Here is a 25326-nt window from a genome sequence, read left to right on the forward strand (position 1 = left end):
TGTCTACAGTTTCAGGTTCTTGGAACGTATCCCCTGAAGATAAGTGGAGACTACAGTAGTTTTTTTAAAAAAAGATGAAATTGGTAGAAACCTCTTAATATTTAATAATCTAGGTTTATATAGTCTGTATTTGTGTCATCTTTAGGTAAACACCTTAGCCTCTTTTCTACCTCCTTGTAAAAAAAGTTGGATAAGACAATATCTAGACCCATTTGTGGTCAAACCCTGATTCTTCATAGCATCTTCTTATATCGTTGACTCATCTGATTCGCACAATCTTATGATCCAATGGAGTTATTGTCTTCATTTTACAAGTAGAGACAGTACCACTCAGGGTAGGGGAATTGCCCAAAGTTCAACAGATAGAGAGAGGCGGAGACACAGCAAGAAATTGACTCTTGGAGCAATGCTCTCTACTTGGCCTTCCTGCATCTTTTTGGGTAAACAAAGTAATGCATAGATAAAATCATGTACCCATTTAGTCAAATGTTTATTCAATGAAAGTATGTATAAAAACTTACAAATCTGAGAACTCAACTATACATGAAATAGGATGACGGGATATTCAGTTTTTAACATATACGTACAGCACAGTTATTAACTGTTCTTCCCTTTCCCCTTCGGTCCTTATTTCTGGCTCCTGTTTTATCCTGTGAGACCATTCTGTTACTGGCCTAAAGGAAGATTAATGGACAACTTTTACTGCTTTCAGGCAGATGGAGGAAACTTGTGTTTAAAAAAAAACAACTGGAGACTAAACATCAAAATTAAGTTTTTTCCCAAACAGCACAGTTAAGTGTTTTGTCCTGATTTCTCTTTGCCATTTTTGATGCTTCAGTGAATGTTGCCAGTAAACTATTAGCAGTAACATTTAAAGTCATTGAAGTTGCTACATCTGCTCACAAGTTTCCCTGTAAGATGCATATTCCTGTATCCTTTTCCCCACATACACACACTGATTTAAAAGCAGCTGACTGGTGCTAAAAACAAATTTACCACTGGCAACTGCTAGAATGGCATGTTGTTTTCTATTCAGAAAGACAATCTATAGAACAGTACTTTCAAATGTGATTTTTAAAACAACTGACACATTTGTCAGAAACTAAAACACAGTATTTTCTTGTTGTTCAACTTTGAAAGAAGCCAGCAATTAGATAAGGCATTTGCATTAATTCACCTGTTTACATCAAGTATCCACACATTTTCTCTTCCAGACACACAAACTCACAGCTTGTCATGTTTTATCCAAAAATTAAGATTGCCATCACATTATTACTTTTTCTCTTTTGTGTTTTGTTCAAGTAGATTTCTTAACTAATAATTTTTCTTAACTGGACATAATCTCAAAGGATGCATTCTGAAATAAGACCTCTGGAGGATAAATACTAACAACGTTTTCTTGGACTTAAAGTTTCCCCACACCTCTAGATTTTGCATAGCACAGAGCCCCACTGTATCTCTAAGCAGCATGCTGTATTTTCAGACATTGTCTTTCTGAGAAGGAAGACTTATTACCCAGGGAAAGTCATAATTTTAGCTTACCAAATTGCATTCGAATTGTTTTGTTTTGTTATATACCCTTCATTAGTTCCAATCATCCAAAACTTCTCGAAGTCTATTTGAGCTTATAAGTACTACTGACCATTATCTTTCCAATATCCCCTGAATTAAAGTAAATATGTTCCAGGTTTATAATGCACAAAGCCTTTACGGAGGAGGGGGCGCTGGGGACGGGGCAGGGGGAGGGGGAGGGAGGGGCAGGGACCTGTTTGTATCATGCCACGGAGAACAAGAGTTCTGACTTGGGGGAAGGGAAGGAAGATAGTCTTTGTAAAAATGACAGTTTTTTAAAAAGATAAGTAACATTCAGTCTAACAACACTGTTTCCTGCTCCTTTTTGATGGAAGCTAACACTGGGCGGTCGGGCTCCGTCACTTCAGAGTCCCCACTGCCCAGGAGAATGGACCGCCCCTCGTCTAGGGCGAAAACGTCTGAGTTCTGGTTTTGGCATGAATGTTTAACAACCTCATTGGGAGTTGAGAACGTTTTGTCACACAGGTTGCATTTGTAGGGTTTGTTCGTCTGTACCAACATGTTGTCCATCTGACTGCCTTCCTCAAAGGTGCAGAGTTCCAGAGTCTGTTTGTCCACCATGGTGTACGTGTCGATGCTCTGGTTGAGGCACACGTGCCGGGCAGCCTGGTTGGCCCTGCAGAAGCTCTTGTCACAAGTGCTGCATTTGAAAGGCTTCCCGGTGTGTATGTACATGTGCTCCCGCCAGTGGCTCTTCTGGATGAACTTGCGACCGCAGATCGTGCACTCGTACTTGCGCCTCTTGACCTCCCTCTCCTGGTCGGCCTGCTCCAGGTTGTCAATGTCCGCGATGTCTGAGGGCGGCGGCGTCTCCGAGTGCGGCTGCCCGTCGATGATGGGCGAGTCCGAGATGTGCCGCAGCTCGCTGTCGCTGATCATCCCCGCTTCAGGCACCTCCATGGCGTCTTTTCCTAGGTCCGCCGTGTTGCTGCAGAGAGACAGGGGCACGCGGCTCTCTCCGGGCTGGCTGGCTGTGAAGGGGACCCCCGTGTGAATCTGGAGGTGCTCCCGCAAACTGCTCCGGAGGGTGAAGCGCCGCCCACACAGGTGGCAGGCGTAGTACTTGGGGAAGCTTCCGTTCCTCTTCATGATGCTGGGCTTGACGTGGGCTATGGTGAGGGGCGCAGGCTGCTCGTCCGAGGAAGAGGCTTCCAGGTTGGTCTCCTCCCCGGGGGGCGGGGGAGGAACAGGAGTGGAGACGAGGTCGGGCGACAGTGAGGTCTGCAGCGGGTCCGAGGGGGTCATGTGTGTCCGATTCACCTGGGTCAGGTTCGAGGGCAGCTGGGAGAGCTGGGAGGCCTCAGGCACCTGCTCCTGGCTCATCCTGGACGCCTGTGGCCGTGGCTCTCGGCCCAGTTTCTCCGGCGCTGAAGCAATCTTGGTGGCTTGCCTCAACTGATGGTCTGCAATCTGAATGCCATACAAGGAAGACGCCAGCGGAAAGACCTGGTCAGGATGAGAAAAGGCTCCTTGACTGGCCAGGCTGGCCTCCTGGATCAGCGGGTAAGCGTGGAGAAACTTGATCCCCTGCTCTAACCGCACCGGGTCGATCAGCTGAGGGGCCATCTTCCCTGTGTACATCAGATGCAGGAGGTAGCTGAAGATGTCGGGCTGGATGTCAGTGGGTTTCAAACGGACACACTCACTGCAAGAAACAGGCCAAAAACAAGCCTGTGAGTGAACGTCAATTCATGACTCAAACGACAACATAAAGCCTGGGGGAAAAACCCGGTACTTATAAAGGCAAAAGAAACAAGACCATCTCACGTATATCTTACTGTTCATTTCATGAACTAGAATACTGGAGCCTATATAATTTAACTCTAATCCTATTAAGAACAGAGAGAAATACAATAAAGATATTTTAAAGGACCGAGAAAGGAAAATTCATGTTAAACAAATGTGGTATCTTAACTCATAGACTCTTGAAGCAGTTTTTCTCCTAGTAATCTACATAAAATTATATCATATATAAAAAACTTTGTGTTTTATGGAGAGGATCCATTGCTTTCTATCTGAGAGTGGCCTGTGACCCAGTAGATGGTTAAGAACCACTGACCTGCAGATCTTTTAGCTAAATGTCTAGGACTCTGTATTGATCCAGGGCCATCCAGAGCTCAGCAGATCTTTCAAGGTAAGAGTCAAACAATATAACATGGAGGAGCTGGACTAGTGCCTAAGAGCAAGACAACAAAAGCGAGAAAAAGGAAAACCTCATTTTACCCCCGCTCTGCAACCCTCTGCTCTCGCCAGCATGGGGATGGGGTGCTGTAGAGCTGGGAAGAACAGGAACGGCAAAGCACATTCTAGCTCGAATGGAGTCAGATCACTGCCCCAGCATTGCCAGATTGCATGAAAAGCAGCTCTGGGACAACTCAGTTCCTTAACAAATGTAATCATCCTCATCATTAGAACTGTAGCTGGGATTTTTTTTAAAAAATTGTTTCTAATATTCTCCAGTTATCTTTAAAAGAATTAATTAATAATTATTTATTGGCTGCTTTGGGTCTTCATTGCTGCGCGTGGGCTTTCTCTAGTTGCAGAACACGGGCTCTAGGTGCGTGAGCTTCAGTAGTTGCAGCACATGGGCTCAACAGTTGTGGCTTGCAGGCTCTAGAGCGCAGGCTCAGTAGTTGTGGCGCACGGGCTTAGTTGCTCCGCGGCATGTGGGATCTTCCCGGACCTGGGATCGAACCTGTGTCCCCTGCATCGGCAGGAGGATTCTTAACCACTGCGCCACCAGGGAAGTCCCTGCAGCTGGGATTTATAGGCATTTTCTCATTTAATTGCCATTAATTCTCATTTTACAGATAAGGAGTTAAGGTTCAAAGGGATTTATACCTTGCTCAGTATCAGAGTTAGTAAGCAACGGAACTGGGATTTAAATTTGAGTCTAACTCCTAAGCCAAAGCACCAAGAGTCTTCGGAGCATGAAGACAACCCTGTGGAGTAGATGAGGCAGATCTGACTATTCCCATCTGACAGACATGGAAACTGAGGTCCCCCAAAGTTAAATGATTTATCTGAGGTAGCTAAAGCAGTTGTGGCAAAATTGATTTTAGAACTTTTAGACTTTAGTGTTTGCATCATCCCAGAAACAGCATTCTGATTCAAGCAACAATAATAAAAAGGTCCCAAGAACTCTCCCTGGGCCCTTAGGGAAACGCTAATGCATCATTATCAATCAGTGAGATGTATATCTACATATTATGAGGTATGTGTGCTATCACACACTGAGTGAATATATTCTATAGACAGTGAATTTAAAAAAAAAATTTTATTTATTTAATTAATTTATTTTTGGCTGTGTTGGGTCTTTGTTGCTGTGCACGGGCTTTTCTCTAGTTGCGGCGAGCGGGGGCTAACTCTTCGTTGTGGTGCGTGGGCTTCTCATTGCGGTGACTTCTCTTGTTGTGGAGCACGGGCTCTAGGCACCCGGGCTTCAGGCGTTGTAGCACGAGGGCTCAGTAGTTGTGGCTCATGGGCTGTAGAGCGCAGGCTCAGTAGTTGTGGTGCACGGGCTTAGTTGCTCCACAGCACGTGGGATCTTCCCGGACCAGGGCTCGAACCCGAGTCCCCTGCATTGGCAAGCGGATTCTTAACCACTGCGCCACCAGGGAAGCCCGACAGTGCATTTTTAAACTTTAAAGACACCTTCCTTGAATTCCTTTAGAATTTACAATCATTTTTTATTATACCACTTATTACTATTATGATTTACTATTACTATTAAGCTATTTATCTTATTAACAAATATTTTCCAATATGCTAAAATAGTATCAGTATATGCTGCTCTTCTAAATTTAATATTTTATTCTGTTAAAAAAAGGGGGGGAAGTGACTTTAATAGCAATTTGTGACAAAATAGATTTGGATAACTACTGCATCGCTATCAATGTGTGTATATTTCAACATGACGGCATACAAATAATCATGTGGAAAATGTTTGACTATAAAGTATGGAAGCCAAAGAATAAAGATCAAGCCTAAAAACCAGCACCCCTTTGACGGTAGAAAGAGGAAGAGTTTATGTCACTCTGTTTTTAAAAAAGACACACAGATCATTCGTGTCTTTATTGGGTGGGCCTCCCTTTAAGCACAAGGTAAGTGCCAACAATATTATGTGAATACTAGAACATATTTAGATGCTTTAGGGAAATTCAATATTCAAAATAAAGCTGCAGGGATTAGGTGTGCTGAAGGACACTTTCATAATGTAAGCAGTCAACTCCTGATTGAAGACTTAACTACTGGGGATCTTTCCAGGGCCAGGCAAAGGCCTAATGAACCGGAAAGCCACAGGCCTTCAGAGATGCAAATCACCCCCAGGAGACCATAGGGCACCTTTTGTTCTGTGGGTAGGAATGCTCCTCCGGGCAGGAGGAGGGGAGAGAGAGCCCCGCTGCCCCCAGGGCAGAGAAGAGGGAAGGGCAGAAATCCAAAGCAGGGCTACATTTTTCAGCATCCATGAGAGGTAAATACAAAGCAGGGCCCCTTTCCAGAAAAACTCTGTTGTAAGTTTTATAATTTCCCCTTATTTGTTATTGTATAGGTTGTCCTCTGTCTACGACTGTGAATGGAGGTGACTGGACAGTAAATCTCTCAAATTTTAAAGAACTTCATACAGTTTCTGATGGCAAAGAAGGGATGGGGCTGGGGAGGCCCCGTCCACACTTCAGCCAGGCTTAGAGGGAGAAGGAAGGACTCCAGGGGCCGCAGAGCTAGTGAGGAGCCCCCAGGGAGAGGAAAGGGCGTGTCCCTGGGGTTTACTGCAAGTGCCCAGGGCTCTGGGAGGTTTCCAGATGCCAATTTATCCTGATTTGTTCACTTTTTTTTCTTTTCTTAAAGCAGAAGCACATAGACACACTCAAGACACTTCAGAAGTTATTTTAAAAGCTCCTTAGGGCTTCCCTAGTGGCGCAGTGGTTGGGAGTCCACCTGCCAATGCAGGGGACACGAGTTCAAGCCCTGGTCCGGGAGGGTCTCGCATGCCGCGGAACAGCTGGGCCCGGAGCCACAACTACTGAGCGTGCGCTCTAGAGCCCGTGAGCCTGGAGCCCGTGCTCCGCAGCGGGAGAGGCTACCGCGATGAGAGGCCTGCACACTGCAGCGAGGAGTGGCCACCTGCTCGCCGCAACTGGAGAGAGCCCGTGCGCAGCAACGAAGACCCAACGCAGCCAAAAAAAAAAAAAAAAAAAGTTAGCAACCAATTAAAAAAAACCCCAAAAACTCCTTATGTTACGTTCCAGCCATTGCTGTCCTTGACGGCTCTCCCTCCCAGTCAGCCAGACCTCCTGTCGATTCTCTCAAGCTTGCTCTGGGCCACTCTGGTCATTTGCAAGTGCTCTGGGAAGGACACAGCTCTCTACAATATGCTTACACCTAAGTGGTTTGATTTGCAGATGTCTGTTTGACGTAACACTTTTATGGAGGAAAAATATAGTTTTAGCACAGCTACAAGCCCTTCCTGTAAACTTTCACAGTCATTTACATTTTCAATCTTTCCTTCACTAGACCCTTCAAGTAAAAGTTGGGCTTAAAGAACTTTGAAAGTAAAGATTTTAAAATAACGTTAGATGTTGTCAGAGGTTGTACTTAGCAAGGCCTGTCTCTGTTTTATTTTTGAGAGCTCCAAGTCTACATGATTTACAACTTTCACTTAGAGAGTGTCCATAAGACAGAGACATCTAGTGGTAACTGCAGACATAAAACATTCTTCTTAAGTGTGAAAAAACTGTATTCTTGGTCTATCTCTACAGTAGCCAGCAGTTAAAAGCATGGCTGTGGTCTTCGCGCAGTATTCTCCTCTCACCAGAGGTGGTCAAGGCCTCAGGCAGCCCAAATGGCACGCGCCAGCTCTGGGGCAATAACACACTGTTGCTGAAACTTGGCTCCTCTCTGCACCAACATCACATTCCTTTGTTAGAAAGGTATTTGCTTACTGTTCTACACTTAAGTTTCCTGCATCTATTTAAAACTCGTTACATTATATTCTTTTATGCCTCAAAATGAAAACCTGTCCCTTTGCAAGACAATTTCATTCACTGCGTAGAGACTTCCAGTGCCTATTAGCTGTGATGTCTCTGACAATGAAGGAAACAGAAGCATCCTTAGTGTCCCAAGATAAAGCAAGCTCCGCCTGCCATTAATCCTACTAATCCCCCATTCTGCTCCTCTAGACATTTATCAAGTGTCTATTATGTACAAATCCCCGAACTATTGGCTGCAAATGTTCAAAAACATTTGTAAAACCCAGTCTTTGCCCTCAAGCATCTTACAAATGAGGAGGGGTGGTAAGTAAGTACGCAAATAACAACAACAAAGGGAAAATACGTTGCTCGTACAAAACGGCATAAATAAAGCGCTATTGAGAGAGGAAGAGACTGCTTTTCATCATTTCCGCTCACTTGACTGTTGAGGGGGCGGAGGTCACGGAAGAGGTGATGTGTAAACTAGAACTCAGGGAGTGGGCAGAAGGCCAGCAAAGCGTGGTCCAGGTGGGGCGTGCGGTCGGGAGACAGGCTGGAAGGAGGTCAGGCTTCATGCCTGCAGGGCTTTGAAAGACAGAATGAGGAATCTGTGTGCTATTTTGATGTGTGATCGGTGTCCTCTTGGTTTCCAATCAAAGGAGTAACACAATCTGGTAGGTTTCGGATCAAAGGCACACTCCAATCAAAGCAATGCTTAGGAATATTAATCTGACAGTAACGTGGAAAATGATTAGGAAATGGAAGTGAGAAGGGAAGGAAAGAACTAATGTGAGAGGTAATTATGAAGAAAACATGATTTGGGCACCGACAGGATACGATTTTAGAGAGATTTTTAGTATGGTTTACTTGAAGATAAAAAAAAATAGGGAAGTCAGAAGGGACTTCAGGGAAGACTTAATTCAGTTTTAGGCTTGCAAAATGAGATAAAAGAGGATATTCAATTCTAGATGTCCAGCAGGCAGCCTGTGGCCTTGGGAAACAGAGTTCTGGAGACAGAGAAAGATCAAGCCCAGAGCTGTCAACGGGTTTCCAGCAGAGGCAAGACCCAGGAAAAGATGAGCGCCCATCAGGAGAGGCAGAGAGAAAGCAGCGTGGAGACCCCACTCACCAAAAGTGCAGGAGGCGCCTGTGGAGAAGGCAGAAAAACAAGGGGGATTCAGAGTCATCAAAATGCAGGTGACAGCCCTTCAGAAGGAAGAAAACAGTCGCAAAGGCTGCAGAGGTCAGGGACGACAGAGACTGGGAAGAGGCAGTGATTCTGATGAAGAGGCGACCTTGGAAAAATGATGCCAGTGGAGCGATGGGTGGAAACCACAGTGCCAACGGAGAGGAAGAGTGTGGGATGAGGAGAGCGGAAGCGAGGCCATCGGTCATCCTTTGTAGAACTTTCACAGTGAAACAAAGGAAAAGCAGCACCATCTCTCAGGTAGACAGCCGTGTCGCGGAAGGGCTGAGCCTCCACAGGCTTGGGGATGGCAATGGGGGCACAAGTATGAAATGGAAAGTACAGAATGAAAACTACAGGGTAGGATCTGGGAGCATAAGGGCAGGAGGAAGACTGTTTCCTTAGACAACCAGGGGCCCTTTTCCCCAAGACAGAGAGATGGGAAGAAAAAAACTGTGCAAAGATAAGGAGACTGAGACATTTTAAGAGAGAAAAGAAGGAAATTGTGGGAATTCAGGCCGCCAAGCTTCTCATTAGGAGACAAGGATAAATACTCAAAGCCTGGGGGACAGCCGGGACGGGGCCGGAGGAGTGAGAGGAAGCTGCCTTCGTAGTGGACCCGACCCTGCCGCTCCTGACTGTGTAGGTGACCCCCAGCGTGGCTACCCGGAGGTGGAGGGGCTGCTCTGGGCAAGCGAGGTGATGAGGGACTGGAACCTGGGGAGAGGCGGCGAGACCCCCGGTGGTGATGAGGGCGAAGCGCATGTTCACGGGAAAGAGGGCCACGGAAGTTCAGAGTCTACAGTCATTAGATTATTATCAACCACGTTAGTTACCTGGTCTGATGGACAAACAACATCTTAAAGTAATTGGAGAATGAAGCAAGAACTGATTTGTGTGCCTTGAAGTACACATCGCCGATGGCAACCGTGCAGTCACACAGGAAACCAAACTCTCGCTGAGCGTTTAACTGTTGCAGAAGAATAAGTCCATGGTTGGCCAAATCCATTTTTTAAAAAATCTGCAAAGCAAACAATTTTGTTTTAAGAAAGATGATTCACAAATAAGTAGTGTCTTTATAGTCACCAACAGTAATGGTCACGGCTAATATGTCAGGCACTGCTAGAAACGTTACATAAATTCACTCAGTCTTCACAACAGCCCTGTGAAGTAGTTCTGTTGTTACTCCCATTTTACAGATGATGAAATTTATGGTGAATTCGGGGACTGCGTGCTTTGCCCAAGTTTATACAGATGGTAAGTGGAGGAACCAGGAAATGGGCCTGAGCCGTCAGCCCGCCAGACAGCAAACATTCCTGGATCTTTTGTCTTTGAGTTTAAGATTCCAAACGCAAATTCTAATGATCCATCAGAAGTTGTCCAACCTTCCAGAGAGAGAAGTAAATTGAGGTGCTGGGGTGTGGCCACAGCAGGGTAGGGCCAAGATCTCACCAAGTCTGGACAATCCTCCAGCTCCTGCCGTGGACAGGAGCTGCAGCCGGCAGGGCTATAATAACCCCACATGGTTACTCCTCAAGGGTGAGGGCTCAGGACTGGTCCTCTTCTCCATCTTCTGTGGAGGAGGAAATGGGCTTCGAGAGGTGCAAGTAGTTAGCCTGGCCCATCTGGCCAGAAGGTGGGGGGAGTCAAAACTTAAATCTGAATGTTCTGACTCCAAGGTTCTAACCTCTTTAATTCCTCATACTTCACTCCAGCAAACCACATGGCCTCAATCTATTTGTAGTAGGGGAACTGCCTCTGGGGGAGCCGGTGTATCAAATCCTGATGTGTTCCTTCCCACAGGCAAACAGCATTTATAAAAGCCCAGCACACAAATATCAACATTATACTCAACAGTGTACTTAATGGGGAGAAAGAGCGAATGCTTTCTCCTTAAGACTGAGAACAACGCAAGGATGTCCATTCTCACTATTCAATATAGTACTGGATATTCTAGTTAGAGCAATAAAGCAAGAAAGGAAATAAAACGCACACTGACAGGAAAGGAAGAAATAAAACTGTCCCTATTTGTGGATGACATGACTTTTATATACACAGAAAATCCCAAGGTATCTACAAAACCTCCTGGAATTACTAAACGACTTTGGCCATGCCACAGGATACAAGATAAACATATAAAAACCAATTGTAGGGCTTCCATGGTGGTGCAGTGGTTAAGACTCCACCTGCCAACGCAGGGGACACAGGTTCGACCCCTGGTCCGGGAAGATCCCACATGCCGCGCAGCAGCAAAGACCCAACGCAGCCAAAAACAAACAAACAAACCCAATCGTAATTCTATATACTAACACTGAACACGTGGACACTGAAATTAGAAATATATCATTTATAATCATACAAAAAATGAAATACATAGATTTAAATCTAACAAAACACATATAGGACTTGTATACTGAAAACTACAAAATGCTGGTGAAAGAAATCAAAGAAGATCTAAATAAATGAAGAGACATACTGTATTTATGTTTAGGAACACATAAGATAAATCAATTTTTTCTAAATTGATATATGGGTTTGATATAATTCTTTTCAAAATCCCAGCAAGATTTTCTTTGTAGATACAGACGAGAATATTCTAAAATGTTTATGCAAAGGCAAAGAAACTAGCATAGCTAAAACAGTTCTTAAAAAAGAGTAATAAAGCGGGAGGAATCAGTCTATCCAATTTCGAGATGTATTATATAGCTACAGTATTCAAGGCTGTATGGTACTGACGGAGGGATAAACACACAGATCAATGGAACAGAATAGAGAAACCCACATAATTATGTACAGTAGATTTTTGACAAAGGCACAAAAATAATTCACTGGAGAAAGAACAGTTTTCAACAAATGGTGCTGGATCAACTGGACTTCCATAGACAAAAAAAAAAAAAGGAAAAGGAAAAAAGAAAAGAAAAAGAACTTTGATCTCTAAGTCTCATATCTTACATAAAAATTAACTCAAAATGCATCACAGACTTAAATGTAGAACACCAAAACTATAATTTTTGGGGAAAAAAATGGGATAAAATCTTAGAGAATCTAGGATTCATCCAAAGTACAAAGCATAAAAGGAGAAATTGATAAACTGTACTTCATAAAAATTAAAAACTTTTGTTCTGAGGAAGACCCTGGTAAGAGGATGAAAAGACAAGCTAAAAAGTAGGAGAAAAGAATGTGATAAAGGACTAGTATCTAGAATATATAAAGAATTCTCAAAAGTCAACAGTACAAAAACAATCGGATTAGAAACCTAATGGGCAAAATACCTGAAGTGAGGATATGCAGATGGCAAACAAACACATGAAAAGACAGTTCAGTAGCGATTAGGGAAAAGCAGATTAAAACCACAGTGAGATTCACCACATGCCTAGCAGGGTGGCCAAATATAAAAGAACAACAATCAAGTGCTGGCAAGGATGCGGAGAAATGGACTGCTCATGCCATTGCTGGTGGGAAGGTGAAACGGTGCAGCCGCTCTGGAAAAGTAAGCAGTTTCTTTAAAAATTAAATATGTAACTACCATACTACCCAGCAATTGCACACATGGACGTTTATCCCAGAGAAATGAAAACTTAGGTTCACACAAAAATCTGCACCTGTATATCCACAGCAGCTTTACTCCTCAGTTAAAAACCAGAAGTGACCCAGATGCCCTTCGATGGCTGAACAGTTAAAACAATGTGGTATGCCCAAACCACAGGAAACTACTCAGCCTTAAGACGAAATGAACTACAGAAACAGGCAACAACCTGGGTGAATTATGTGCCCAAAGATTACATACTGTATGATTCCATTTACATAACATTCTTGAAAATTATGGAAGTAGAGAACAGATTAGTGGTGGAGGGGCGAGGGGAGAGGACAATGATGCTTGGCTGTATAGAAGGGCAACAGGAGGGAGCCCTGTGGTGACAGAAATGTTCTGCAGCTCAACGGTGTCAATGTCAATACCCTGGTTGTGATGGAGCAGAATTTTGCAAGATGTTTCCATTAGAGGAAACTGGGTAAAGGGTACATGAGATCTTTCTGTATTATTTCTTGTAAATCTACAGTTATCTCAAAATAAAAAGTTAAAAAAGGAAAGCCCATCACACATTAATTAATTAGATTAAAAATGGATAACCACGATGCTTAACTTCAGAATCAGGGAAGCGACTGTGGAGAGAGCATTACCGGTAAGCTTCAAAACAAATATAGAAACAGAAACACATCGATTCTTACTCAGCTGGTGCTCAACGCCTCACCCTCCTGTTCTAGGGTTAGGGTTAGGTTCTGGGGATGAGCTGGCAGATACAGAAATTGACAAGTGTGCCCTAAAGTAAACGAACAAAGTGGAATGATTCTTTAAGAGACTGATCTGGTCACAGAGCAAGACTCCAGAATGTCAAGTACCGTGTTTTCTACCAAGAGCTATATATCCAAGCATGAGGGGCAGGAGAGCCATCCCTGTTTGCAGGAGTTTGAGTGTGAAGAGACCTGGACTGTAGTCTTGCTTGCAGGTGAACATCAGTGACGTGGATCGGGAACTTAGTTCCCCAGTGTTTTCTGCGTATGTCAGAGAAGGCGAAAGCATGAAGATCAGGAAGGAGAGACAGGGACATTGCCAGGTGGCAAAGTAACCGGGATGACTAAGAAATATCGCTCTCATCTGACCTCCACCAGGATATAACTTTAGAAACTTGCCTTCAAGGCTGTTCTCTGAAAAGCGCCAGAACACTTCCTTTCCCATCTTACTAACTTGCCTTTCTCTACAAAAAGTATAATACCTATATGTCATTCATTTACTTTCACACTGACTTGAGCTATTTGAGGTTTTGCTAACCACATTTTACAAATGAGGAATCAGGCTTAGGGAAGTCAGGTAGCTTGCCCAAGATTATAGAATACCTAAGAACAAGAAGTAGGGTTTAAACTGGGGTTCATTTGATTTTTTGGAGCGCACTACATACAAGTATGTCTGTTTAAAATTAATAGGGGATTCTTAATGTCTACTTTAAAGTGTATATACTTGTTATAAGAGATTCAAATATTATGGACACACAATAGTGTCCATCCACCCCACCCATTTCCCCACACTCTGGCCAACACTGGGTATTATCACTTTTTAAAGAATCTTTGCCAATATCGCTTTTTACCTTCTATGGATTTAATGATGAGCTGAAGTGTATTTTTATGTCCTCTTGCTTCTCTTCATGAGCTTTGCCCATTTTCTATCAGGTTATTTGTTCTTTTTTCTTATCTGTAAAACCCTTTGTATATAAAGAAAACGAGCCCTTTGTCACATATGTTGCTAATATTTTTCTCTCTTTTGTTTTAGAGAGATTTTTGACATATAAAATTTTCATCACATTTATCAGCATTTTATAGGACGATTTTGAGGTTTGGGATTTTTACATGAATGGCTATATATCATCTCTTCGATTTAGCAAAATGTATGGCTCTCCCCTTGTTCCAAAACGGACTAACGTAAGTATCTTATTCAGATCATAAGAATAAAACTATGATAAAACTGCAAAACGTTTATTTTTAAAGAGGGTCTACTAGTTATTTTAGGATCTCAATTTAGGGGCATCTAGAATAGGAAATGAACTGAATGTGTCTTTCAAATACAGAAGGCGGAACACATGTCTGGAGTCTCTGAAAAGTGGAAAAACCAAATGAAAGGAGAAACAAAGAAAATGTGTCATATGTTCATATTTCACATGGGGGGAAAATCCCATACAGATCAATTTTTGAAAATCTTCTTTACTCTAGAGACCAAAAAGCCTTTCTCAGTGGGAAAAAGAAAAACAACCCCCTAGATTCTCACATATATAAGTGAACCTGAGAAAACGGGGTAAGAGGGTAGAGGGAGGAGAGGGTACCGGGCTTGGAGCATCTCAGGGAGCTCCTGCCCCACCCCCATCCAGCGGACAGTACCGCCCTTTCACCAATCTTCTTTCCTTGTCACGGCCCCCTTCATAATCATTTCCATGAGGCTTTGCTTGCACAGTGCTGCGTAGGCTGAAGATGCAGCGTCTTCACGGGCTGGCTCTGCTCCAGGCTACCCCCCCCTTGAGGAAATGGACATCTGCTCTTCCCACCGCCATCAACTGCTCACCCAACCATATTGCTGCTGCCCGCGAGCACTGAAATGGCCCTGCACTGCCCACCAAAGTCACTGATGGCCTCTTGCTCCCCAGCCCAATGGAAAAGTAGTTTATTCGACCTCTCTGCCGCATTTAATACCCTTCTTCCTGCTCCATAAATATTTGGGCCCTGCTTCCAGGCCGCCGCACTTTGGTTTTCATCTCACCTCTGGCTATTCTATTTTAATCCCCATCAAGATTCCTCTTTTGCTCCTCTGCTTTTGGTCCACAGCCCACTTCTCACTCTGCAGACTCTCTGCGGTGATCTGGTCCACTCCCACTTGGCTGTCCCAAAGGAACCTTAAATTCAGTCTAGGCAAAACAACTCAGATCCCAAAGGGACAATAAAAGCGATAGACATAAACCTGTTCCATCTGTATCCCCAGCTCAGCGCATGGCTCCATCATCTACCCCTCGACCAAGCCAGGAACCCCGACTCCCCTTTCAGCCCTCTACCTCTCACTCCCCATATGCCACCCACGTGCCACCAATTTAAACTCTTTATCCCACCCCACGCCTTAACTCTACCTCCCTACTCATCTCCCCGTTTCCAGCTCTAGCCTCTCCAACCTATCCGTATGAAACAGCTAGAACCATCTTTTCAAGGCAAATCTGATGTTACCATCCTGCTGAAAATCCTCCTCTTGTTTCCCCACCGCCTTCAGGATGAATCCCAGATTCCTCAACATGGCTTACAGGTGACCTCACCGCTGCTCACTCTGCATTCCATGCTCTAGTGCTAATCTAAACTATTGGTTTCCAGACTTCTGGGCTGCCAAGACCTACTAAAAACAAACCAAGCAACCTTGAAACTGGGGGTCCAACAGAGTGTGCTCCCTCTTTATTTTGAAAGAAAAGACATAAAATATTTACATACCTGCTAGGAATGGAGGGCTTTTCAACATAAAAAGGTAGACAGGACATAACTTCAGAATATACTTCTAGAGGAAGTACAGTGGCACTACATTCAACATATGGAAAAAAAAATTTTTCTAATGCAAAAAAAATTACAACATAAAGTTTTACTTTATGACATTAAGTTGTGCCTAATTGTTTTCTTGATACAAGACTGTCCGTTTGGTGGTCTTTACCAAGCGATCAACAAGTGTCCCATTGTTCTGAAGTCCAGGTATGATCACAAATCCAGTTTTATCTGAGTATGTTGACGATAACGAAGACAGAATGATGTATTTCACTCACTTGGGAAATTCTGGGTGAACAGATAAACTGCAGTTTTCTTTGCCCAGAAAATGTCCTGAATGCCCAGGCCATTCTTGGGCTCCTAACAGAACATAACACTCACTGCTCAGGGGCCTCCCTCTCAAAGCTGAGCAGCTCAGCAACCTGATTTCTACTCACATGGTCAGGAGACGGGGCCTGTTTGAACTGGGCCTTGGAACTTCTGTGCAGGACCTTTGAATGTGCCACTTGCAGAGGGACCACCACTGACCGCCTGCCCCTCCCCCCCAGCTCCACTTGTCCTTTGCAAAATTTCCCTGACCTTCAAGACTGGAGGGTCTTCTTACCTCCAGAGCCTCTGCGAACCTGCCTGATGCTTCTGGAAAGCCAGCATTGAGTGCTACTTATCATCTATTACTTTATCCCATGTGCCTAAGCATACTGTCTGAGGTTCAATATTTGTTAAATAAATTAAAAACTACATGTTTAGAGAGGAGAAGAGTGTTGAGTTCCAATCATCGGTTGGCCCCTGACTAGTTGGGTGATTTGGGGGTAAAAGTTCAGTTTCTGTTTTTCCTAGATTAACTCCAAAATTCTCATCAATTTAATGTGTGCTATACTTTGGAACAATTTTTCAATTTTAAAATGTCACCTCGTGTTTCTTCATGCTAATAATTATGTTCTTAATAGTGCTTTATAGTTTGTAATAACCCTTCACACACATCATTTAATCCTGGTCAATACCATGGTATATTGTCTTTTACTATTTGTTTCATTATTAATTATAATAATAACCACAGCATTAATAATAAATGACCACTTGTGTGTCAAGGATTAATTAGCCTTTTTCCAGAAGAAATTTAGACTTAGGGAAGTTAAGTAACTTGCCCACATGCAGAGCCAGCTCTTAAGAAGCAGACCTGGGAAGTGGTCATGCACATGATGAGAGCTTCCTAAGGTGCCAGGGGCAGTGGATACAAGTATGAAGAATACACAGAGTTCAAGGGTATAATCAAGTAAGTGCACAGATTTCTAATAGCCAACTCTGATAAGAACTATCAAAGAAAAATATAAGGAACTATGAGGTCATAAAACTAGGGTCTAATTTGGGGATTGTGGGTCAGGGAAGGTGTTTGTGAAGAAATACAAGTTAAGAAGATATTTAAAGAACGAGAAGAGTTAACTGGGCAAAGGTAGAGTATTCCAGGCAGAGGGATCAGCATTTGCAAAGGCCTTAAGGCAGGAGGGAACAAGATGCAACTGAGGAACTAAAAGAAGGTCAATGTGGCTGAAGGGCAAAGAGCCAGAGACGAATGAGGCAGGTGAAGCTGAAGACTCGGGTTTTGTTAAGGATTCTGGTCCATATCTTAAGAGCAGTGAGGAGCTCCCAAAGGGAATTTGAAGAAAGGTGACATGACCAGAGGTGTACGATATAAATATCATTCTGAGCTGATCTACATGATCAGATGGCTGCAGCTGAAGGGCCAACCAAACAGGGGATGGTGGCAAAGAGGTGGGCAAGGGGAGGCCTGTTAGAAGTGGTTGAGAGGGGAGGTCTTCCAGTGGTTTAGAAGAGAGATGACAGATCGGGTGGTGGCGATGAAGATGGACAGAATTTGAAAAACAGAAGATAAAAAAATCAGCAGAACTGGTTGTTGGTGGATTCAATGGAGGAGGGTGGGGGAGATTAAGGTGTCCTAGGTAATCCCCAGATTTCTAACTTGTGTAACTGGATAGAGCATGGGGCTCCCCCCAGTGGTGGGAGCACAGGCAGAAACCCAGTTTTGTGGGGGAAGATCATGAGGTTAGGTCCAGACACGTTGGGATTGAGATGCTTTTGAGACATGCCAGGTAGGGATGTAGGGTACTTGTCGGTCAGTAATGTTGGTCTGGAACTCCGAAGTCTTGTCTGTAATTTATGTCAGAGAGTCTTTGGAGAAGCCAGGTGTGTCTGACTCTAGAAGTCACATCCTTAAATCATTACATGATAGCTCAAAGAGGTTAAAACTAACAGGAGTCCACTGAACCCTGGTCTTCTGGGTGTAAATTTCACACTCCTTCCACGACACTACCTTGCTCTACAGGTCATTCCTAAAAGTTCTTACCAGTCGTAGTCACAGAGGGCCAACAACCTGACATAAAACTGAAGACCTATATAAAGCCCCCACCCATTCAACACTATAAATGGAACGTTAAAAAAAAAAATCATTTGTCTTTCCTAAATCAGAATAGTGAGCAGAGAGGAACTGAAGACAAGTAGAGATAAAGAGGGGAGTCAATTGTTAAAAGTGAGATTGCACAGAATGCCTTCTTATGTACGTACAGGTGTACAAAGTGGCTTTTTTCTTAAGCAAATTCAGAGACTGTAAGATGTAACATGTTGAAATAAATTAAAAACACTTTCCAAAGCCAAATACAAAGAATCATTTATATTATTTAATGCTTTGGGTTTTGCCTTCACCACTGTATCACTCTGAAAATGGGCTACTACCTAGATGTCGAGTGCTGTCAGCTGCCATCACACAGCACACGGTGGGCTGATCCTTAAGTAAATGACTCATCTTCTGGAGGAACAGCTGAATGGGACGTATGTAATCACATTATATTTTGACAACCCAAGTTCCTCCTTCATTTTTGGTATAAGAACAGGAGACCAAAACAGCTTTTGGGAATTGATGATTCACTTTTTAAAGATAATAGCCCTTCTAAGATACTAAATACCACTTAGATTACCCATTTCAAGGGCACTAAAAGGGTCCTCTGGAGTCCTTGATTTTATTTAAGTGAAACATAAATGAATATTGTAATGCACAGGACACCTCAGTAATAGAAAAAGCACTACCCACAAGTAAGATTGATTCTTTCAAGTAGTAGTTTAGACCACTTACCAGGAGGAAAAAACTGCTTTTTCAATTAGTATTATTAATAATTAATATTTGAGGGCCTATAAAGTAAACTTGAATGAGGCTGGTTGTTTGAATTTTAATATATTTTAAAACCGTACTTCGAGGCTAGGAAATGTCTTTAGTTGTGATGATAGGTTGACATAGTTTTCTTAACATTTCTTTAGTCAATCCTCCCCATAGTAATTAGGAAAAGGAGGGACATACACTTACCACTGGCACTTATTCTGACTTTGGAAAGCATTGCATTTGTAAAAGATTTCTTTTTAATTGTATTTTGCTTAAGTTAACATTAAAATTAGTTTTTAATTTCTGAGTATAAGTTGAGGTCAGAAGGAGGGAGTTCAGGGATAGTTCAGATGTCAAGGAGAAGCAGGTCAGAGATTTATGGCTAAAAAGAGTTGATATTTAAGTGATAATTTGAAAGGTATTATGCTACAACCAACTTTAAGGAAACGTAGATGTGGATGTGACCACACAGCAAAATTTAAAACCTAACCTAATTTGCTTCTAATAACCCTCCAAAGTAGAGATTGCCTTCCTTTTTCATATGTTGTATGATTGATTAGTAAAATGAATCTGAAGAAAACATAATCACCTATAGGTGCAGCTCCATGTATGCCAGAGAGGAGCTCCAAATATATTTTAACTCAAAGACTTAACTGACTAATTCACTTCAATATTTTATTTCAGGGTTCTCAAACTTTTTGGTATTAGGACCCCTTCACACTCTTTACAATTACTGATGATATCAAGAGCTTTTGTTTATATGGAATATAACTATTGAGATTTATATTAGAAATTAAAACTGAGAAATTTAAAAACATTTATTAGTTCAATTAGACATAGCAATAACAAGCCCGTTGCATGTTAATATAAATAACACATTTTTGTGAAAAAAAATTATATCTTCCAAAATAACAAAAAAATAGTGAAGTGGCATCTTTTTATATTTTTACAAATCTCTTTGATAGAAGACAACTGGATTCTGCATTCACCCTGCTTCTCCATTTACTCTGCTGTGATGTCTGTTTTGGTTGAGTATTAAAGAAAATCTAGTCTCACCCATATACGCAGTTAAAAAAAAAACAGAAAGCATTTAAGTAGACTTTTCAGGTAATTGTGGATATTCTTCTTTGATATTACACCAAAACTTGACAAGTGGTAGTTTCTTAAAGGTTAGTTGTGCGATCTAAAAGTTTTATACATCAATGAATGAAATTTACCTGCTCAATTACAGTAAAATTCATTGCTGTCTCTTACACTTTGAATGGATCGTTTACCCATTCATGACTTTTAACACTGCCTATTGGTTATTTGGAAAATGTCAGTTCATTGAGTTATGCAGATCTCCCCAATGTTGACACATTTGGTCAACAGTGAAAAAGGCCAGTAACATCTTAGTATCATTAGGAAAATAGCTTTGACCTTATGGAACCCTGAAAGGGTCCTGGGGATTCACAAGGGACCGTAGACCACACTTAGACAATCCCTGTTCAGAATCACTCTGGGGACATGGAGAATCTAAATGACTAGGCGGGGCATAGAAGAACATGTGTACGCTCTGAAATTGTTCTCACATTATTTTGAAGTTCACCCTTGCTTCATGCAGAACTTAGGGGTGCACAATATTTAAAGAAACTGTACACGAAAGCCTCTTGTAAAGTAAAAGATTTGTTTGATAAGTACTTAACCAGATACAGTAAAGTGTTTTACAAATTCCTATCTTTGCATACTGAGCTTTCTTGATGTGAGAATGTCACATGATGCAAACCTCAATGCGTGTGAGCTGGGGATTCTGCATTTGAGCATAAATACCAGCCTCAAACTTGCCTAAAGTCTTCACCGTCTTGGCCAGCCAACTCCTTGTAAGTGTTCTTTCTGTGGCTACTGACTGCACCAAGGGCATATCAGCACTGTAAAACACAACCGTATTTACTATGGATTCAAAGAAATATTTAATTATTTAAGTTTAATTTGTTAATAAAAATTACAACCTACTTGAGCATAAAAAAGGTTAAGAAGTATTCTTGACCTAATGCTTAGAATGTTAAATTTCTTTTTCTAGGAGGAAAAAAAATTCTCAATTCCCTTTTTGGTTTTCAGGGTCATGCTTTGTGACCCAAAGATCATAAGGAAGTAGGAAAAGTGACCAATGCCCTTTTGTCAGGTGGATTTTGAAATTTATGGTAAAGTCTCCGGCTGACCAGCAGTTCCTCCCTTACTGTGATGGCCTGGCGCTACACTACTTGCCCGGTCTCAAAAGTTACTTCACAGAAAGGTGAGTGGGTCTAGGGATGAAGCCACAAGCCACAGGTAAGAAATGGTAGGAAAGTCTCCCAACTCCAAAGCAGCTGACCCCAAGCCAATGCCACAGGTCAGCCCTAGACATCTCCTTCACTTCCCACCTCTATGTTGGTGATTCTCAAGCCGGGGAAAAAGCATATCCCCTTACACAGGGACATGTATCTTCTTGGAGGAACTGGGGTAAATGCAATTTTATATAATTTAATAAAAATTTTATATCACAAAAGTGCAGATTTTGGAGGACAGTGCAAAGTTCATATTAACCATTAAGATAAGAAAGAAACTGTCATAGCTTTTATTCTATGACCTAATACATCTAGTGTTTATTCTCTGTTGCTGGTGTATTCCACGGGAAGAGGTGGCGGAGCACCGGGTATTTACGTCCTCTCTGAAGAGAAGCTTTGAAACTGGCAAGTAAGCAGCTGGACTGTACAGCAAAGCTTTAGGGGTGGTTTATCTGCCATCCCGTAACAGGGTTCCTCCACTGTTGACTATCTGTGGCACCGATACCATTGGTATGCCACTTCTTGTACTTTGAGATCTGGTGATGGTTTCAACACAGGTCAAGTCTTTGGCTAGAAAATAAACTTATATAAACCACACATTTATTAAGTGAGAAACGCCCAGTTTACAGGAATGTATTATTAGTCGTAAACTTCCTTCTTCAAAATTACTTTTAACAGTTTGGAAATGCCCTGGACACATACCAAGATCACTTAGAATGCAAAATAAAAATTTCCTTTAACAATTAATTTTGGCTTGTAATAAATCAGAGAAATTAGGGTTTAAAATGTCTTAGTTCTGATTTCCTAATAAAATCTCAGGCCCCTCAGACTAAAATGCTCGTGATATTTATACCCTGCTCCAGTGACCCATTAGGGGTCAACATAGAGGGTCGGTCCTAGGAAGGACTGGGTTTAAGGAAACCCAGAGCACCTTGGAATTCTGCTTGAGCCCGTGATTCCGATCTTTTTAATGCTTTATTTTACTAAAACAATAACCTATGAAAATGAATAGACCTGAGACTCACACGCCAAGGGGGCCCATTGTATGATGAAGAGCTAAGGAACACCGCAAACTGGGGGCGGGGCAACGAGCCTGGGTTATTTCCCTACGGCATAATTAGGAGTTCAGCAGTTGAAGTTCTCGCAGTAAATGGCGTAGCAATAACTACATTTTCACTCTGCCCAACCACTTTCTTGCCCGCTCTGCTACCCCTGCTTTCTTTACTGCCGTCTTAATTCACTACCAGCTAAAAGGAACAAAAACCTCGCTTCCTAAGCACCTTTTGCATCACCATGTCTCTTTGCAGCCTTGTTTAAAAATGAATGAAAAAAAAAAAAGAAAAAAAAAAAAAGAATGGTTTGGGGGTTTCGCTACACCGAGGAAACGACTCTGGCCCCAGGAAGCAGCCTCCGCGCCCCAACCTCCCCTCCGCGAAGCCCTACACGGGTGTGAAGGCCGCATCGGCCGGGAGCGCGGCTCGGAGGCCGGCCTCAAGGCCAAGCAGCCAGCAACCACAGCGCAGCTCTGGGCTAGCCTCGGCCTTACCGGAGGCGTAGATCGCCCGTGGAGCGGAAGCTGGAAGCCGCCGCTCAGCGCGCCCACCCCCGCGGCACGGGCGGGGGCCAGCGTTTCCCCCCACCCTCTGCCAGAAAGCGGCTCAACGTCCACCTACTCAGCCTAGTCCCGCCAGCCTCGCCCCGCCAAGGGCGGGCGCCGAGGCCGGGGGCGGGGCCAGGCGCCGCACACCCCGGCCCCGCCCCCATCCCCGAGGTGCTGAGGGGAGAGGAGGAGCGACGCACTTGGGCCGCGCCGCACGCTCTCCGCTTTCCTCAGTCCCGCGTGCGCGCGCGCGCTCGCCCAAGTCCCGCGGAGTTTAACACAATGCCGACGCCTACGCCGTGCGCAACGCCCCGGCCGGCGCAACAGCTCCGGCGCCGGGGGCGGGGGGGGTGGCCAGACAGGGCGAGGGGAAGAGCGCGCGCGAGAGCGGGAGACAGCGCGAGACCCGAGGAGGCCGGAAGCGCGCGTGCGCGCCCCCGCCCGCGAGCGGGGAGGCGGAGCCGCAGCAGTAGCGGCAGCAGCTGTAGGAGCCGCTGCAGCTGGGAGAAGCGCCAGAGAGGCCGGGCCTGCTCCGGTCGGACCGGATCCCTCCCCTCCCCCTCCCTCTCCGCTCCCCTCCCCCAAACCCACTTCCGCAGCTCGCAGCCTTGCCGCCGAAGAAGCAGCGGCGGTAGCAGCAGGAGGCGGCGGCGAGGCGATTACGGAAGGATTACGCACCTGACGGGCCGGCCTCTTGGGGCTCCAGCGCGGGACGCTCACCGGCCGCCGCCGCTCGGGACGCGCTTCGCGGTGGCGGCGGGAAGGGAGGGACCGGCGACGGGGAACGGAACGCGAATCGCCCCCCTCCCCTTTCTCCCTCCCTCCTCCTCTCCGCCGCCCGCCCTCTCGGCTTCCGTCCCCTCCCCCTCGCGCAAAGCCCCGGATGGAGCTGCTGCCGACTCGCCGCCGCCTGGCTCCGGGGGATGGTTTTGTCAGGCGGCCAGAGCCCCGGCGCCAGGCGCAGCCGCCCCCGCCCCTGCGGGGCGCCCGTGCCCTCGCTTCCCAGAACCGGGTCCCCGTGTGGTCCGGGCCCTCCGCCTGCCTTCAGCTGAAGCCCCGGGACTGGGGTCATTCGTCTTCTTTGTTGCCACCGTCGCTGCCGGAACCGTTTGCGAGCTCCGGTGGCCCCCGCCCCCCCCCCTTCGCTTTCCCTGAGCCCGGGCCGGGGGCGGCACGTGGGCACCGGCCCCGGGAGGAGGAGGCGGTGCGCGCTTACCTGTCGCCGGTGTCGCTGCGGCGGGGGGTGTGGAGGAGGCACCGCTGGGCAGCCTTGGCCGTGCTCTCCCCGCCGCCGCCGCCTCTGCTTCTCGCTGCTGCTGCTGCTGCTGCTGCCGCCGCGGTCGGTGTCTCCGGCGCGGCGGCGGCGGCGGCGGCGGGGCTTTTCCTGTCCGGTTACGTTAAGGTCACATGACCGAGAGAGCGGAGCGACTAGTGCAAAGAGGCTGAGAGCGGCTCCCGCCGGGGGGGAGAGGCGGCGAGAGAGCTGTGGCGGCAAGAGCCCCCTCCGCCCCCCCAGCCGCCTCCCCTCCCCCCGCCCGCCTCCGCCTCCTGCTGCTCTGCCGCCGCCGCAGCCGCCGCCGCCTGCAGCACTAAGTACGCTGCCGCTCCCACCCAGGCTCCGCGCTCTACTCCAGCCAAACTTCTGCAGACCATGTGCAGCCGAGGCGAGGAAACTTCTCTCCACCTATTGGGGCTGGAGGCTTGAGTCACAAGCCCCATGTTTACATGAAGTGTTAGGTAGGACAATCCTGGAGATGCTCGGGGAAGGGATGGAGAATTACTGCTTGGATCCTTCTGCAAGCTTGTGCTTGACATCTCTGGCCTATAGCTTTGTCCCTCTGCTTCCCGTATTAGCATAAATTTTAACCTTGAAAGACTTGAAATGGATTGGACTTGAGAACCAGGGAGATAGTTGTGAAATTACTAATACTTTTTTTTACCGCCAGTGGTAATTGAGAAGGCATACTGGAGTAGACATGCTTGTTGGTGCTGTGTGTAGAGGTAGAAGTGCTTCCTTACAGACCAGATGAGTGTGATGTAAGACGTTTCTGTTAGGATTGAATTTGGTGCTTATTTCAGTAATTGGGTTTTAGCTTATGAAGCTTTGGTCCAGAAAAGTCGAAGTCTGCAAAGCGTGTTTGTTACTTACGAACAATTTACTCTCCTTTTAAGCTTTGGTCTCTGAGATATTGTTAGAGTGGCTTCCAGAGTTGGCCATTCTGTTAAATTTAGAGGTCCTGAAATCTTTTAACGGTGAGGTCCTGAAACATGGTAACAGGGCAAGCATGGGGTTTAATATTCATTGATGGTCATTCTTAACATGTTAAAGTTTACTTTTGCGTCGTTGCCATTTTGCTAGAATTTTATTTATATCTTTAGAAGTATGATTTAGTCCTTTGAGGAGTGCATTTAACGATTTGTTTTACATATCTAGGATTTTGAAGACTTAA

The 25326-nt window shown here is 44.8% G+C and overlaps 1 protein-coding gene across 5 annotated transcripts; it reads right to left on the reverse strand.

Moving 5' to 3' along the window:
• Positions 1-466: 466 nt before the first annotated feature.
• ZBTB2 (zinc finger and BTB domain containing 2) lies at positions 467-24228 on the reverse strand. Of its 5 annotated transcripts, none has more exons than XM_019951836.3 (3): positions 24093-24228; positions 9585-9769; positions 467-3238 (listed from the first exon to the last, which is right to left on the reverse strand). In XM_019951836.3, exons 2-3 carry the CDS (start codon positions 9755-9757, stop codon positions 1867-1869), a joined length of 1545 nt encoding a protein of 514 aa, XP_019807395.1. In that variant the 5' UTR covers positions 9758-9769; positions 24093-24228; the 3' UTR covers positions 467-1866. The 5 variants fall into 5 exon arrangements, with proteins under 5 accessions (XP_019807395.1, XP_019807396.1, XP_073645843.1 ...); XM_019951837.3 differs by lacking the exon at positions 24093-24228 and adding an exon at positions 23555-23684; XM_073789742.1 differs by lacking the exon at positions 24093-24228 and adding an exon at positions 13890-14304.
• Positions 24229-25326: the final 1098 nt, after the last annotated feature.

Source organism: Tursiops truncatus, chromosome 12, assembly GCF_011762595.2.
Source record: "Tursiops truncatus isolate mTurTru1 chromosome 12, mTurTru1.mat.Y, whole genome shotgun sequence".
Lineage (NCBI taxonomy): Eukaryota > Metazoa > Chordata > Mammalia > Artiodactyla > Delphinidae > Tursiops > Tursiops truncatus.